General features: G+C 45.6%; 1 protein-coding gene across 6 annotated transcripts in view; it reads left to right on the forward strand.

The window, feature by feature from the left end:
* The first annotated feature begins 90 nt into the window (after positions 1-90).
* Positions 91-17,150, forward strand: part of EPC2 (enhancer of polycomb homolog 2) — a 41,753-nt gene continuing 24,693 nt past the window's right edge. The window contains exons 1-3 of one of the 6 annotated variants that reach the window (XM_040562126.1): positions 4,673-4,721; positions 5,356-5,442; positions 16,288-16,447. In XM_040562126.1, coding sequence (XP_040418060.1) covers positions 16,348-16,447 — 100 coding nt within the window. In that variant the 5' untranslated portion in view covers positions 4,673-4,721; positions 5,356-5,442; positions 16,288-16,347. Of the gene's footprint in view, positions 503-4,648; positions 4,749-5,285; positions 5,443-15,745; positions 15,771-16,287; positions 16,448-17,150 lie in introns of those variants that run through there. The other 5 variants (XM_040562124.1, XM_040562129.1, XM_040562127.1 and 2 more) reach the window with 5 other exon arrangements.

Raw genomic sequence — 17,150 nt, forward strand, 5'->3', positions numbered from 1 at the left:
CGGCTGCGCGCGCACCGCGCCGGCCGCCATCTCCCTCCTCCTCCCTCCTCCTCTCTGCCCCCCCCCCCGGCTCTCGCGGTGGCTGCCGGGATCGCTGGCCGCTTTGGTTAATGTCCGCCATGTTTGCCATGGCGCAGGGAGCGGAGCGAGCGAGCCCGGCGCGGATCTAGGGCTGCGGGGCGTGCGCTGTGAGCTACGGGCGGCCCCGCGGAGAGCTGTTCCGGGGCGGCGGGACCCTCCATGGTGGTGCGGGCCGGGTGCGGGAGCGGCTGGGAGGCGGCGGCGAGGCCGCGCTGAGGGCCCCCCCCCCGCCCGCCCGGCCCCGGGGTGTTATTGTGAGGGGGAGACAATGAGCAAACTCTCCTTCCGAGCCCGGGCGCTAGACGCCGCCAAACCGCTGCCCATCTACCGCGGCAAGGACATGCCCGACCTCAACGACTGCGTCTCCATCAACCGGGCTGTGCCGCAGATGCCCACGGGGATGGAGAAGGAGGAGGAATCGGTAAGGGAGCCGCGCAGGGGGGGCACCATTGTTTATCAGACACCCCCCTCCCCTCACGGGAAATAGGCCATCGGCATTCACCAAGCGCACTACGCACGCTCCCCGCCGCGGCGCTGCACGGTTCCTACGGGGCGCTGCGCAAAGAGCGCAGCGTAAGCTGCTGTCCGGCGCCGTAAGCGGGCCCTGCTCCGCCATCTTCTTTGCGTCCCGACTCGCGAGTGTTTTGATTAGCGGGGGGGAGGCCTTTACGCTAGCGTAGGAAGGAGGAAGGCGCAAGACGCGGCTCTGAATGAGCGGGCGGGCGCTGCGGGCGCACTTGGCGTAGCGTGCCGCCGCCGCCGCCGCTTCCCTCAGGGCCGGGCTGAGCCGAGCCGAACCGGGCCGGTGCTGCCCTCCTTCCCCCTGTCAGAGCACGGGCTGCATGTGCGAGAAGTAAACCGGCGAGCGTGGCGCCTGTTCCACAGCGTCCCAGCGGAGAACGCGCCCGTCCCGTGAAGGCAAGGCGGTGACAGGCGGCGGGAGGCCCGGCTCCGGTGCTGTGGGACCGCGCTGGGCTTCCACCGGCCCCGGGAGCCCCCGGCCGGGAGTAAGTGTGCCCGCAAGGATTTCTTCAATGAAGCCGTGTCTCCGCCTCAGGCAGAGCTCTGCGCGAGTGGATTGGCTTTTCCGAGGTTACAGCTGTCAAAGGAGGCTTCGTGCCTCCGCGATTGGTTTTCTCAATTGACTGCTGATGCTGAAAGGAATCCCCTGTCCTAGCATCCTGCTTGGTTTCCTGCTGTTCAGCCGGTGCTGTTACAATGTGTAATGCATCGTGATCCGAGCTCCCAGTGCCTCCAGGAGTGTCAGCTTCTGCCGGGTTCTGGGAGCGTGTTTAAAAGGAACAACGCTGGTGCTAACGAAACGGTCTTGGAGGGTCATTTGGTTTTCTCAGTCTTTAAAGTACGCCTTGCAGCCCCGTGTTTGCATTTAGTGTTAATAAAATAACGCTTTTTTAATAAATCATTGTGTTATTTTGATAGATCATGTTTTATATAAAACCATTTCCATTAACAAGTTTAAGTGCAAGTAAGCTACTTTGTGGGCTGCTTGAATGATTGTGAAGTTTAGACTTATAGTTCAGTAAAACTGCTTTAGTGTTGTACTGAAATGTCTCTTTTCTGTAATAATGAGTTTGTTTTTTTTTTTACCACAGTGAAATGTAGCTATATTTGATATATTATGCAATAGTTTCAAAATGAAATGGTCACTGAAGCAATGTGTAAGCATGGTGCTAGATACATTAGCCAAACAAGATTATAAATTGTGCTATTAACAGAGAGTTTAGATTACTCCAGTGTAGTGACAGCTTCAGTCATGGGGTTTCTATCTAGTGTCTATCTATAGGTTTCTATCCAGTGTCACACAAATAGGTAGGGATTCTTGGTTATTTTTTTTAAGGTAGATTTTTGTGGTAGTGGTATGTAAAGCCCTTCTCGGAAAGGCCATGAGAGATGGCAGTAGGTAAATACTGGAGAAGTTTACTTGCTGTCTACCTTTCACTTGATGTGTCCTGAAAGGGACTTTTGGGAGAGGGAGATGTTCGCATATCCATTTGTGTCATCTCAGTGACTTAGGTGTCCGACTTTTAGCTCAGACTTCTGCCGGGGGTGTCTATTGTGAAAGGTGTTTGAAGCCGTTAGGGTAGCTGCTGATTTACATTTGCTGCAGAAAGGTGCAAAGCTCCCAGCGCGCTGCTGTCCTTGTGTGCCTCTCTGCCAAGCAGTCCTGAAACCAGAAAGCTCGCGTGGTACGTAGGGCTTGACTCTGTGATACAGTGCAGCTTCCAGGACTGATTGTAACTGAGAATAACCAGGTATTTACAAATTCTTCAGGACTTAAAATGGGTTGAGCTTTCTGTCTGACTTGTATTTTTTCTTTTCTTTTTTTTTTTACAACCCGGTTTTGCTAGTAGTGGTGTAGGGTTTGCTTTGTTGATATTTTGCATACCAAAAACACAGACTCTGGTTCATTTGTTTTTAAGGCTTTTTTTTTTTATACTGCTACTGTCATCTGGAATATAGAAAGGTTTAAAGCTTGGGAGGGATTAATCATTATCACTTGTTTTTAATACTGCTACTGAAGTTGTTTGGACTCCGTAGTCCAAGACAGCGCAACGATACGCACTACTGGTCATCCTTCTGCAAAAAACGATGCTGCCCAGTGTGTGCCCAGACTTCTCTCTTGATTTGATCAAAACAAATACTCTGGAATTATTTCCATGTACGTATCGTAGAGATTTATGTCCACTCCCAGCATTTACAAATCAGCAGCTCATTTTGCTCACGTGGAGGCTCCAGCTGTGAAAGAATTACGCTTCTGGTATGTAGTATGTTTATGTTAGCAAGCGTTTGTAATTTATCCTAAATTAAACCTGCGTAAGAGAGCGTGTTTTGTTTTATCTCCTGTAAGAGGGAGATTGCAGCTAAGCAGAAGTAGGAAGGTGTCCTTTTGTGAGTTTCGGAAACTGAGCATGAGCGTTCCATAGCGGTTTTCTTCTGATGAATAAGAATTGTGTGTCACGGTGCTAATGAACTGTTTTTACTAGAAGGGGGAGAAGTTGCAGAATAGATAAGCCTTTGTTTTGTTTCTTATCACACAACTATCTTTTAATTTGAATAGGTATTACCGGAGATTGCTGTTACCTCTTTTGGGCGAAGAATCATGCTTAATGAGATAAATTTACTTCTGAAAGACTTCAGGTTGAATTTGACTTCATGTGAGTTGTTAGGAAGTGGTGGTAATTGCTGATGCTGATACTGGTGGGGGTCGCTTAGGATACCTAAGTCGCTAGTCAGATATATCTGAACGCTCACCTCAAAGTTCTTGCCTGAGCACTTCTGTTGGTCATGGCTGTGCATGAACTGGGTGACAGGGCTGAGGCTGGGGGGAAGGTGCGTGGATGGCAAGTTAAGGGCATGGTTTCAGGTTATTAAAACGCTGACGGAGTGGGAACGAGAAGTGGATTTCATTCTCAGTCCCCGAGTGATCGCCTCGGGATGATCTTCACTGGTCGTTATGTTTAATGTTCATTTTTGAGTATTTTGAAAGGCTGGAAATAGTTAACTCGAAGAAATTTCGTTTTGCTTTCTATTCTGTTCATACTCTTGCCGTCCCTCGGTAAGTTCAGTTTCCATTGTAACACTGCAAACTTGAGTTCATCATCTGGCTTTCAAGGCATTCTGGAGGTAGTGGTGCTTTCGAGCAGCATATTCCTTCTCTTTTCAAGGCAGGAAGCATTAATTTTCCACAGGTCACGCTTTCTTGTTTGGCTCTTTTTGTTGATACAGAGTAACGTGACGAATATTTTTGCTGATACAATGAACTGGAAGAGTTCAATCAGGAGGATTTGGAAACAGGTGCATGTACATGGAGAAGGTATCACTAATTTTACGGCAGGGCTTACCTGCTTTTTTTTCCTTCCTTTTTAAAAAGTTGTGCTCCTGTCTGGGAGATTCGCATCTCCTTGTGCGTTGACTTATGCCTAAAGAGTTCTGACTTGTTTCGTAGATTATAGTCACTTACTAATCTTTCCTCGGTGGGCCTTCATGCTGTATGTGTTCATGTTGTTGAAATCTTACATGTTTTATGGATTATGCTTTTTTTTCCTTGTAAATTTTCGTTATAAGATGGAGTTGTCCACACGCTGCAGCTAATTGTGTGCCTGGCAGTAAGTGGTCTTGTCTGATACCCGTTCTGCTCCTCGGAATTGTGTTAATAGCTTCCATGCTGCCACTTGCTTTCTGCAGTGAAATCGGAGTTTGGAGGTCCTTGTAACAGTTCTGCTCCTGCTTATGTTTTCCCTTCCACTCCAGGCCTGCTTTCCCACCCGCCCTGGGAAGCATGCCTTTTTTATAGCCCATTTGTGTATGGAAGTGTTGCAGGTGGTTGCTTTTATAGTTAAAGCAGTTTATTCATGCTATTACTTCATATAAGTATTTTTTTTGCTAAATTGTATATGTTAAGCGGTAGGTGCTTTAAAACACCCTTAAAAAGCTTCAGTTTCATGATGCTGATGGTGTTTTTCAGAGGGAGGTCAGGTTCTGTTGCTGGTTGTGATGTCAACATCCCTAAGTTCTAGGGCGGTGCTCAAAGAAGTGCAGCCAAGTCTTGGTTGAGATGCTGATCAGAAGCAGGTACCTCCCGAGGCACTCAGGTTTAGAAAGCACTTGAAGAAATTTAGGTGAATAGTGAACTTCATGTGAGAAAGGTAGTAAACTTCAGGGAAATTACCAAGCGATACCCGAACTGCACTCTGTTTCTGTCTTCCCATCCCTGGGAGGGAGGAGAGCTTTGCAAAACCTGTCTGCTCTTCCACCTAAATGTTCGTGTTTTTTTTTTTAACTCACATTTGAGTCAAAATCCTAGCTGCTGTTTTCAAGCTGCAGCTGCTATGCCTTCTACTACGTGAAGTTATGGGCTGCTTCTTTTGTCCATTTCTCAGCTAGTGCGTGTGTGTACTCTGAAGCAGGCACCTTGTGTAGTAGCATTACATAGCTGAAGATTGCAGCTGTCTGGTAGCAAGTGTGCATCTCCCCTGGTGATGGATCTGGATGAACAAAAACCAGACCTGTGGCCTTCCCAGACAGGTATGCAACTTCAGGAACGAGAGCATTATAAGATCTGTCATGATCTTAACAGACAAGTTGGCATGGCTCTTCAGAAAGAACAGTCAGCGCCTCTTGATTTTATGAGCTTATGCAGAAGTTAAAGGATGAGTTACATTTTTTTATATAATGCTGAATTTCAAGCAGTTATGACTAGGTGGACAGAACCTTTTCTAACTTGAGATTTGGATGCTGGACGTGCGTTCACAGCCTGCAGTTGAACCCTGCAAGTTGCTTACAAGTGAGGGGCTGCGTGAAACAAAGATGACACCAGGATGCCGCTGGCTCAAGTAGAAGGTAAATAAAGGAGAGCTGAAGTTCAAACCAGGCAAATACTCTGTAAAACAAATATCCCTCAAGATTTTACAAAAGTTGAAGTACAAGGAACTCAAGACTGTGTTTCCACACAAAGCAAAGACGGCAGGCTTGAGTTGGGGAAGAAATGGGGTTTGACTTGAATCGAGCACCTTGTGTGCGTGGGAAGTGTTATTCCAGTGGAAGCTTACTTCTCAGGGTGAGCTCAGCACCTTGGTGTATTTATTTACTTGGTTTTGTGTGTGTGTGGAGGCTGCTGGGAGTACCGAAGTATGTTTGGTAGTAGGTATCGTAGTGCTGTGTTACAGGCTTTATTTATGGACTTTATTTTTAAATTCAGTTCTTTGTAAGACTTCTTCCACTGTCCTCAGGTCCTAGGGTTTCCTCCCTCCCTCTGATGCCCCTGGCATCACGCAGTGACATTCCTCACAAGTCCCTGTCCCAGCTCTACTTCCCAGCCATTTTTTCCATTTTTAGCTGTCATCTTCTATCCCTCCTACGCTTTTTCCTGCGAAATACTCTTGTGGCTAACAAAAACTTCCTTTTAGTCTGCTGCTTGTACTCTTCAACGTCCCATTTGATGATGGTGCATCGGCTTTAACACTAAGGTTGGATTTTGTTAACTTTAGTTAACTGCAGTGGTAATTAAAATACTTGCTGACGAGTTTTGTCCCCCACCTGAGCTGCAGTGCAGCCGAGTGTAGGTAACTGGTGAGCTGTTAAACTGGGGAGCTTTTCTTTTAATTTACTCAGGGTGTAATTATGTGGCTGAATGTAAACAATACCAAGATTTTCTCTCAAAACTCAAACTCACGATCAGTTTATTAGGGCTTGTCACGTTAACACCTATCAGCTAACCTGTGACAGCTGCTGCTTAGTACAAGCTTAGCCTGTGACAAATGTCAAGTAATTTATCTTGGAGGGAGGTTTCAAGATAGGGCTGAGCCAGCCGGCCTGTAGTCTGCAGCGAGCGGGGACGGTCTGCGCCTCCCTCCTGTCCTGTGTGGAAGGGGCATGAGAGCTGGGTAGGGAAGAGGTGAGCGTTGTGTGCTTCTGTGGGAAACGGTAGGAGCAGGTGGGGATGGGAGGCTTGGGAACGGAGAGCGGAAACTCGGCTCTCGGTGTCATCCAGAGGTTAAATGGGTTCAGCCATATCTTAAAACCACACTTAATTTAGATAAAGCTGCATTTTTGCTGCAGGCTAGAGTCGGATGCATGGGGTCAGTTAACGCCAGGCCACGAAATCTGCCTTAACTCGTTCGGGCGCCTGAGTCCTGGTGGAGAACAATGGCACCTGCCCGAAGGAGGAGCGCTCACACCTCCGCTCGTTATGCAGGAACTTTCCCTTACACGTAGGGCTCCTCAGGGTGAAGTGCAGCTCCCTTCTGAAAGCTCTGAGGTTTGCAGTCTGTGTCTCTGTGCTCTGGAACTCCTCTCGTGTAGGTAGCAATTTTCCCCTTTCCTTCAATTTAAGAAAACCTTGGAAAAGAAACACCCCGGGCAACCTCAGTGGTGTTTTGAATTGCGTGGTGCCAGGTTTCATATTGCTCCTGCTTGGCAAAACGGAGCAGTAGTTAGCTTTGTACACTTCGTGTCGATTGAGATTAGTTGAAATGTTCCATATGAATAATTTAAATGAGCAAAGAATACATCTGCTTGTATTAATCTTGGTTTTAGTTATTTGTCATAAGAAAAATCACCTTGACTGCAACTAAGCATTCAAAAGGTTTTCTAACTTATTTTTCCAACGAAGCTAATAATTATGCCTTGTTTTTACTTATGTGAAGTTATGTGCCCTTAGTACATTTGTCAGGTTCCAACCATTCAACTTTTTTAGAGCTAAATAACGCATTTAATATTTACATAAACAAATTTACAGTTAAGCTTCAGGTGTCATGAAAGTCATACCTGGTGAAAACTAATTGTAGAACCCAAATTTCTGTAGCAAGTAGAGAAGAAGCGAATCAGAACTCAATTATTGCGCATAAAAGGGAGTAAGAAGTGGGGAGGGGAATTTATGAAAGTAAAGGTACTATGAATAAATGTGAAATTACGGCAATCTCACTTGGAACAACTCAACGTTATAATGAAGTATTTTGGAATGTACTATATTAACGTTTTCTTTTAAATTCATTTTGCAAATTCCTGTTTGTTAATATATGATGATTACCTTATAGTGTTACTGAAAGTGTTAGTTTAAAATACTGTTCCTACCCTTAGCAGAACTCCCCTAAATGTAAGGGAAAAGGAACAAGTCTGCAGGACAAAAAAAGCTTGTATTTTTCCTAGTTTACACTGATGCAGTTCTAATTGTGATTAATACATTCACGTCACTAAAGTGCCGTTGGTCTTCCAGTACTTGAAATGCTCACTTCAGGAGTGGAAAGAGCAGGCGAGGTGATGTCAGAGACTTGTTGTCTGAAACGAGGTACTTGGCAAGGAGAAATGCCGTTCCCACTGGTAAATGTGCGAGGACAGAACTGGGTTACTTGCATCTAATAGACTTGCTTCTCTGGTGTGCTCCACACCTCGCGGTACGGCTGCTTCGGTAGAATTTTTCTTTGTAAGGTATTTTCTGGTAAGTGTGTCATCTTAAATTGCGAGAAGTTAGGGCTTACGCAGCCTGCCTTGCGAGGCTGCTCTCGGGTTTGTTAGATGTCACTTTCCTGACACTTTTCCACATCAGTAAACTTGTGCTCTCCTCGTTTTATCTGATGTCCCCTGTGGCACAAAATAATTCAGTTATTTATATATTTGTAACCAGCATATTTATAAATGCTTCCCACCCCCTTTTCCCTAGTTGTTTTGTTGTTTACATCTCAATTTATAATTTGGTTATCTTAACTTTCTGCCATTTGTCTTGCTGCAGCTCGTGCTTTTTGTCTGACCAGTCTGAGTTGCATAACAAAAGCTGTTTGTACTTTGAAGCATCCTGGTAACGTCCAATTCCCCTGTGCTAAACTTAGGTACAAACAAAATACTGCGTGTCTTGTGGTGGTATCCAACAGCTAGGTAAGCAAGATAAAAGGAGAGGCGCTGTTACAACAAAAAGTGGAGAGAGATTAATATGTATTTAGAGAAGCTTGAGTTGAAATGGAATTTTATAGTTAATAATTTTAATTCCTACCAATTAATGCGTGTGCAATCCTGTTAACTTTTTTACCTTTTTTCTCAGTTTACCTAGCTTTAGAACCAATCTCTGATATCTTTTCTGTTTCCTTATATGATGGATTTTGACTTTGTTCATCGGGTCTGTGGTGCTTTGGTGAAGAGGTTTGTTTATAAAACTCTGAAATACAAATTCCCAGGTGTCGGTGTTTGTCCTTCATTTAAATAAAATTTGTTTTTATTTATATATAATAGGAATGGATTCCTGGGAATAAAATGTTACACACAAATCAGAAGATTAATTACATAGCTTGGCGAGGAGAGAGGGACAGTAATCAACTTGTTCTTGAATGCAAAGGTTAGATCTGAAACTTCCAGGAAACTGCATCCCTAAAGAAGATGGAATCAGTAGGGTCACCTGGTACCCAAACTCTTGTGTTATCTCTGCCCTTAGCTTCTTTGCTAGGACAGTAAGTTCTGGTTTGACCAGAGGAATTCATTTTTTTATGCGTGTCTGTTTAAGCAGCAGTACCTCTTCATACCTCTTGATCTTTGACTTGTAATCAGCCTTGTGACAGGTACAGCACAATGAGACCCCTTCTGGCCTGTGTGGCAGCTGTTGTTTTAAAGATGGGGGAGTTGCCATCCAGGTACCCCCAGCTGTCCGCTACCAGTAGCGATATTTGTTGATGAATATCGCAGAGCAGGAAGCCCTTCTGTGGGCTTCCCAGCCTCTGATGTCTCAGCCCTGGGACATGAAACAACGCGGGCTGGCGTGGGGCTGTCGGGCCACTCACAATTCCAGCCGCAAGGCGCAGCGGGGCCGCCACTGCTGCAGCTCAGCTCCCTGCAGCTCTGGGGTGTGGAGCTGGGAAGCAAAATGAGCCGGGGGTCTGTGTATAACCTTGTGTTAAGTAAAGGGGAGAACTTGTTGTGAAATCTGGCTCTTAAAGTATTGCAGGCTCATGGCGCAGAAACACCAGAGAATTTATATACAGGTGTCCACCTCTCCATCTCGGTTTGCCTGGCTCGGGACAGTCGAGTTACGCTAATAGAAGCAGACTTTCAAGAAAATAAAACAAATTCCTTGGAAGCGGTTTGTTAGCAGTCTTTTGTGTTTAAAATTGTACCTGTTACTTGCTGAGTGATGCAAATGGATATTGCAAGGAGCTAAAAGAAAACTACCTTGGTTTTTGACTGAATGTTGCACTATCTGTAACAGTTTTCTCCTAATTGGGTACAAAGGCAACTTGGAACAAAATACTCTGTTTTTTCAGGTAAAAGATACATTTTTAAAGTACCGTATACAGTTGCTCTAAAAGGGATTTTTAATTCAAAATTCTTTGAAATTACGTAGTGACAATTGTATTTTTAATTATTGCCAAAACTTCAAAGTGGAAATTAATGTAGTTGTAAAATACAGTTCTTTAGGAAGATTTGGTTTTGGCATTTCCTAAACGGTGACAGTTTTATGTCAGTGAGATGTTCACAAATAGGCAGCAGTCATTTATACGAATGAGAGACTGTGCGTGCTCATGTACCACTGCTGTCCCCCTCAGTAGGGTAATAGTTGGGATGTCTCGGTCATTCCATGTCCATCGTTATATAGAATGATTTAAATTGCATTGCTTGTTTCCTCGTTTTTATTTTTTTCACATTAAACTTTATAAAAGGTGGGCTTTTTTATGTACTGCAAGGTTAACTAAAGGAACGTGAAAATGGTTGTGACGTTCTCTGTTCATTTCCCCTCTGTACCTGTCAGCGTTTTGTGGGCCAGGTTCCACTCTTTTTGCCTGTCTTGCCTGCAGTCATTTTATGGTGCTTGAATTGGCTTCAGTCAGACAGCCAGAGAGGAAATAAAGCTTTCTGGGGGGCATTTAATCTCATTTGGGTTTTCTTAATTGAAGTCCCCAGCTCCTGCGTAGACTGTGTGTCTAGAGACCAGGCATCATCCAAGGAAGTTGGGCGCACTTGGAGCAGGAGGGCCACGAAAAATCTTATCACTTATCTTACCAGCCTACATCAGCATTTCTGAGATAGTAGGTGATTCGTCTATAACCAGACGATCTGTCTATAAAGCATTCGTACCAGAATGGCTTGGGCTTGGTTTTGGGTAGCACTCACGTTACTCTGTGACATTACAGTTGCTTGAGAGCTGGAGAAGGGAAGTCGGTGGCAGGAAAAGTGTCTTGGTCTCACTTTGGGGAAACAACCGGGTGACTTTGAGTAGCTAAATAATACAAACCTTACCAGTTCTAGACCTCTGTGAATTTTTGGGGTGGAGTAGAGCAGTTCAATTCACATTGCTGCCTCCTTCTTTGAGTTGTCAGGAGCAGCAGCCTACTGTTAGTAATTTTTTTTCCCGTAGTTGTAATTTGGCGGTAAGGAAGACAAATTGGCACGGCGGGAAGTAGTTCTTGTGATTATTTAAAAAAAAAAAAAAAAAAGCGGGCGAGGTCACCCTGGCAAACTGTGATAGGGCCAAAAGAGCTCGAGAAGCAGCTCGGTGGCCCTTCCCACGTGCAAATTGGGAAGGGGGACCTGAGCTGTACCCCTGGTGCTGCGGGCTGGCTGGAGCTGCATCGCGGGCAGCCCGGGAGGAGTTCCTGTCCCGCAAGGCAGCTTTGCGTTGGGGCGCTGGCTTCAGAGCAGCGTGGAATTTTTGTTTGACCAGCTCTTGGCACTACTCTGTAAGAAATACAGAAACATGTAACAGGACACTAGCCATTGGCCGTGGTGTTCTGTGAGGCTGTCAGGGATTGAATGGGTTAACCACAAAGAAAACAAAAGGTGGCTCTTTTTTATGCTTCTCTCTTGGATGTTTTGTAAGTGGGGTGCTGAGGAGTGGATAGGTGAATGGCTTAAAAAGGGGGAAGGCTTTTGATTAAGGTAACTCCTAAGCTTCGTGACACTTCTGTGTTTTTCCCTTAAGTGTTGATGACAGATGTCACTTAAACTTCTTGTGGTGGCTGCGACGTCGCGAGATGAGTCTGCACATTTCATATCAAAACCCTTCTTCTGAATCTGTACGTGAACTATAAAAATGTCAACTGATGTATTTCCTAATTTGAGTATATTGGTGGGCAAATAGCCTATCTAGGCTTTAGGAAGGTTTTTCTCATGCTTTTTCTGCTTTAATTCTGTTTTTCATTGGAGGTAGGAGGGAAGGGGGCTTTAGGCTAGCTTAGGAGTAGGTTATTTGGAGGAGGTAAAGCTATTAATAACTTCACTTTTTTTTGCCGTCATATTTACAGTTATAATGGAAGGCTACAGAGTTAAAACTGTTCATCTTAAGAGAATCAATTTTAAGAGCTAGGCTGTGTTATGTTTTGTTTTATTTCTCTTACGTCTTGGTAACATCAGTCGAGATATTTCTTCCCTTGAAGGCCGCGATGTTCAGATACCTGATGTAAATTGTGTGACCTGGAGCTCTGTTGCGAAAGGGCGGAGAGGAAGTTCTCCTCTTAAATAGGATCACAGTGAACTGCAACACATTTGGTTGCTTTCTACCTCAGCATAGACCCAAATATTAGCAAGTGTAATTAACAAGTTACAGAAAATGTACAAACTACTAAAAAAATTGGAAAAATTGATTAAGAGTAGCAAAACAGCTTTACTAAATAGCTTTACATCGTTGTCTGTAAGGTATAATTTTAAGGGATGGAGAAGGGGACAGGTGTATTTACTTAAAGCCCTAAAGTTTCTTCTTCTAGGGTGTGTGCATCTAATACAGAATTGCTTGTTGTGGTTTCATAATTAAGACAGAGATGAACTTTTCAGCGTGGGGATGGTATTTAACCACAGGGGTCCCCAAACATGCTCCTTCAGAAAGGTAGCGCATTTACCTAAATATGATGAAACTGTATTTCAGGGAGAGGTCTGGGGAGGATAACTGTAGGGAACTTAAAGGCTAAGGGAGAGTAGCAAACAGCTGTTTAGCATCCAAGTGCTTTGGTTTTGGAGCAGCAGAGTAAAAGGGAGGGGTTGTGTTGGTGAATACGGTTCTTGAGGGTGCAAACAATGTCTGGTACTGGTCACTGTTTCCCTTCCCAGGTGGGCCAGTCTTGTGCTTGGAGAACAGCTGTGTTTCGGCTGTGTCCTAGGCACTGGGATGTTTCCGTTGTGTTGATAGCTACAGAAACGGGCCGAAGTTGTACGTGATGTTCTCAGTCCTATTAGAGAGGTTGGGATTTGCTTTTTCAGAAATCAGTGGTTAATGGCTCCTTGACAGATGCTGCCTTGGGAATTAAAAGGAGTAGGTTCTGCCTGCTATCATCACAGTTCTCTCTACTGTTCAGTTATGAGGTCCTTTTATCTTGCCTGCTGCACAGTGAAGTACAAGTTAAAATATGTTGTGTGTCTCTCAAAACAATAAGAAAAATAGATGAAAGGATGTCTGGGTACACCGGTTGCTAAATCCATCATTGAACCTTTAAAAGGCTGTTTGCAGGTTGAACCAAGCCATTTAAATAGACTAACTTCTACATCAAAATCTTCAGAGTATGTTAAACGGAACGGTTTAGGAGTTGAGATTTGTTTTCCCTAACTTCATGTTTAACAGAGAGATTTTTTTTTTCCCTAATTGTGGAAGCGACATACTTATCTGCTGCTTCCGAAGTGCTGCTGACTGAGTGACAGTCGTGCTTGTAAGGCTCTCTGTGTGAAAGCTGCGTTCTGCCTGAAGACGTTTTATAGTAGAGTGAGTACTAACACCTATTGTCAGCCTTGCCTTGGGAACTCTCCGTACACCTACTAGCAGCGTTACGAAAACTGAGAATAATCTGAATTACTCAGCTGTGCTGCTCAATGGGCTGTGGAGCCAAAGCGTGACTTGTGTGGTGGCTGCTGCGTGCCCTTCTTCGCTGCTTTCTGTGCAGGTGGGACCTGGTCCCTCCGTGCTGGCTGGAGGAATGAAGGGGTGAGCGTGGCCTTCCCGTAAGGCGTTCAGTCCCATTTTAGAAGTGCCAGAGCGTTTGGTGGTGGAGGTGTGGGGGGAGCTATACGTTGGCCAGCGTCGCCGTGCGGTGGTTGGCCTGCCCCACGGAGGAGCAGCCGGCGCTGTGGGTGCTGACAGACTTGAGGACTGGTCCAGCTGAAACCTGACGAGGCCGAGCTAGGGGCAGTGCGCAGGTGGGCACCTGGGGCTGAATCCTGGCGCTGTGCGTCCGTGCGGGCTGGGAGCTGCTGGGCTGAGACGCAGCCCTGGCAGAAGGGCCAGGAGATGGGCGAGGGACGCACGGTGTGCTGGGAGCCTGGCCACCACGCCAGGCAGTTTGACACTCCTCAGTTTTTCAGGGCTGAGGCCGCTCTTGGAAGGATCTTTCACAGGGATGATCTTTCCCGTTACTCTGCTTTCCCCAGACGTCTCAGAGACGTTGAGAAACTGGAAGAGAGCCTGTCAGCGGGCTGCCAGAGCGGCAGTGGCTTGGACTGCGGTCCAGGGAGATGGGGAGGGCGCTGCTCTTGCTCCCTGCGACCGAGGAGGGTTGGTATGGCCCTGGAGCAGGGCACTGGGTGCATCTGTGGAAACGAGAGGTCTTCAGCACCTGACAAAGTCCCGGCCTGCCTGCTGCTGGGGCCGTCTTCAGGGGGCACTCGGACGGAGCCTCCCCAGGTCCTTGTCCTGAGCGGCTGGCTGTGAGGAGGTGGCTCCAGGGACGCCCGTGGAAAACAGCGCAGTAATGAAACAAATTCTGGTGTAGCTGGATTACCTGCTCAGTGCTGCGAAGCTTTCCGGGGCGTACTTCAATGGTAGAATGACAGATTGATTCAGTACTTATTAACTCAGGCAAATCACACCAGATATTTGATTGCACTCTTGTCTTAATTCTAATAGCGTTCACTGGGGAGCCTGATAGTTTGATTTACTGGTGCTTCATCTGCTACGGGGAGATTCCCAAAGCTGCTCTTCCAGTCGCTGATTTGTTATATTCTAATTTTGCAGGAATTGCATTATTTTCATTTCTGCAAGATCTCAATATTTAAGAGTGTAATTTATTAAATACCACTTACATATTTTTAAAGATTTTGCTTTCACTCAGGATGTTTTTTGTGAACAATTTCTGTAGAATTAAAGAGGAAGAACTCCTGTTCTTGAGAGCATTTACTGAATGTAAGCTGTCGAAGCGCTGGTTCTGCTGCTTGGGGTGCTGGTGCCGTGCTGGTGAGGCAGGCTGGCTGTGCGGAGGGCACCCCACGAAACCGAAGGAGGAAGAGCAGCAAAGGCTGCCTCGTCCTCCGGGATGTTTTCCAGCAGTCGGATGCGTGGGAATGGCTGGAGGATAGCCTGACGCCCCTGGAGTAGGCACAGGAGGGTTGTAAAGCTCAGCGAGAGCCGAGCTTTGGGGCAAGTCTCAAGTTGATACTCTGCTGTCATCTGCCCTGCCTTCAAATTTGGGAGCTGGAGATGAGAACGCCGCTCTATGGGAGGAGAAGGAAACGTCTCCTGGCTCCTCGAGAGCCTCGCAGCTCTCCCCTCGGAGCCTGCGGCTTGTTTGGTGTTTGGCTTGCGTGGATGGTGGAGAACTTGAGACTTAACCTTCCCTGAGCCGGTGGCTGTGGTGATTTAGGATCTTGTCCTGGTGAAGACTGCCACTCCTCCTCTTTATTGGGCTCACAGAAAGTTACGTGTGCCAGCTGAGCCATCCGGAGTCTTGGCACGAGACATTTTTGTGATGTTTAAATGCGTAGACTGCACCGGGGGGTCTGAAGCGTGCGCACACGCGCCCTGTGCTGCTGCCAGCTGCTGGCTCGGGGGGCAGGTAGCCCCTCAGCTGACAGCGTGCTGGGGGGCTCCTGTTGCTGCTCTGCTCACCTTGGGTTTCTTCAGATGGCACTGAAATGGTACGTAGAGAGCAGCACAACTCGTAACGCTGGAGTTGTACTGGTTTTCTTCCGCCAAAGTTTGACACAAGTACCGATGAAAAACCTTTGAGAGAAGAGTCGCAGGTTAGTGCTAACTCCCAGGAGTAGGTGGGTTGCACTGAGTTAACTAACAAAAACTACTTGTGTGAAAAAGTCTAAATTAATGCATTTACCCTGGTCTGCGTCTAACCTGAAATGATTCTGTAGCACTTCTGGCATCCGTCCACTGAGAGTAAAATGAAGCGATACTTGTTTAGGGAGTCCGTGCTTTGTCAGTGTTACACTGTGAGGACTCTTTGTCACTCTTAACTGGCTGAACTTCTAAAGAAGGCAAGCAGGTAAGAACTGCTGGGGAAACAGGAATGATTAAATTAGCTATTCTTTTGATTCGAATCTGTCGTTTATAACACTTTAAAGAACTTACTCGGGGTGTGTTAACTGATTTTGCATAAGTTTTCTCTATGCCAGTTTTCAATGAGTTTGGTTTTTACCAGCCCTAATTTCCTACGAAGGTTGTTGTGTAGTTTGAATGACCTTTTCCTGGTCTGGGAGAAGGAACGTGCTGTTGTCTGAACAAAGGGTTCTTTTCATCTGCTCTGAGTCCTGCTTTATGTTCACGGGAGCTCTGAGGTTCCTGTCTGTTAGGAACCCCCCTGCTGTGCGAAGTGATGGAGAACACGTCTTCTGTCACTAACCTGGAAGCAAGCATCCTGCTGTCCTCTAAAACGCAGGGAAGACTGAACTCTTCTAGCTGGGTCTTGTGTATACATCAGGAAAACAGTAGGAGAGTAGGATGTCTTTGTACATGCTTCTAGATGCTGATTTTTTTCAAAATAAACTATTTTTATTTTGCAGGAACATCATTTGCAACGGGCTATCTCAGCACAACAAGTTTTCAGAGAAAAGAAAGAGAGCATGGTTATCCCAGTTCCTGAAGCAGAGAGCAATGTCAACTATTACAATCGTTTGTATAAAGGAGAGTTTAAGCAACCAAAGCAGTTCATTCACATTCAGCGTAAGTTAAAGAATGTTTTTTTTCCCTTTAATTACAATTAAGTAATCTACAAACATTCTTGAGGATAATGTTGCTACCGTATTCAAAAACTCAAAAGTCCAAGGGGGATTTATATATGTAAATTCCAATTTCTTCTGTAAAGTTCTGGAGGAATTTAAGGGTAAAGATGTTTTTGTTGTTTTTTTTTTCTTGAAGGCATTTGTTTATGGGCTCTGTGCCGTTACTGTATATTACGGTAGCTGGCAAGCCTTGTCTTCTGTCAACTCAAAAGTTACTTCCAAGTCTCTTAATTCAAAAGTTCAGTATAAATGGGGATGAACTAAATAGAAGAGGTTTTGTAATGAAATCAGCCTTGATTCTACTGATTATAACAAGGTTTTTGAAGGTTCGGTTTCAGCTGTGCCAACTGAAATTGGAGCTATTCACTACAGCATGCCTGACTTTACCGGATGTGCTATGGGTAGCAGCGTTTTTTCTCGGTGTCTTGCTAAAACAGTGTGTTGCCTTTCTGTAGGGAACTCTGAGCTTACTTTATAGGTAGAAGGAGGCTTTTCTTTTTTTTTGGAAGTATTTGGCTGCCTAGGTTTTAGATGATCTGAAGTCTTGGTTAAGTAACCCCAGTGGTCTCTGGAGGTTCAGCTGACAAGTGACACAGTATTTGTATTTCAGTAGCTCAGTTGTTGCTTGGCATGCAAATCATGTT

This window comes from Cygnus olor, chromosome 6 (assembly GCF_009769625.2).
Source record: "Cygnus olor isolate bCygOlo1 chromosome 6, bCygOlo1.pri.v2, whole genome shotgun sequence".
Classification (NCBI taxonomy): domain Eukaryota; kingdom Metazoa; phylum Chordata; class Aves; order Anseriformes; family Anatidae; genus Cygnus; species Cygnus olor.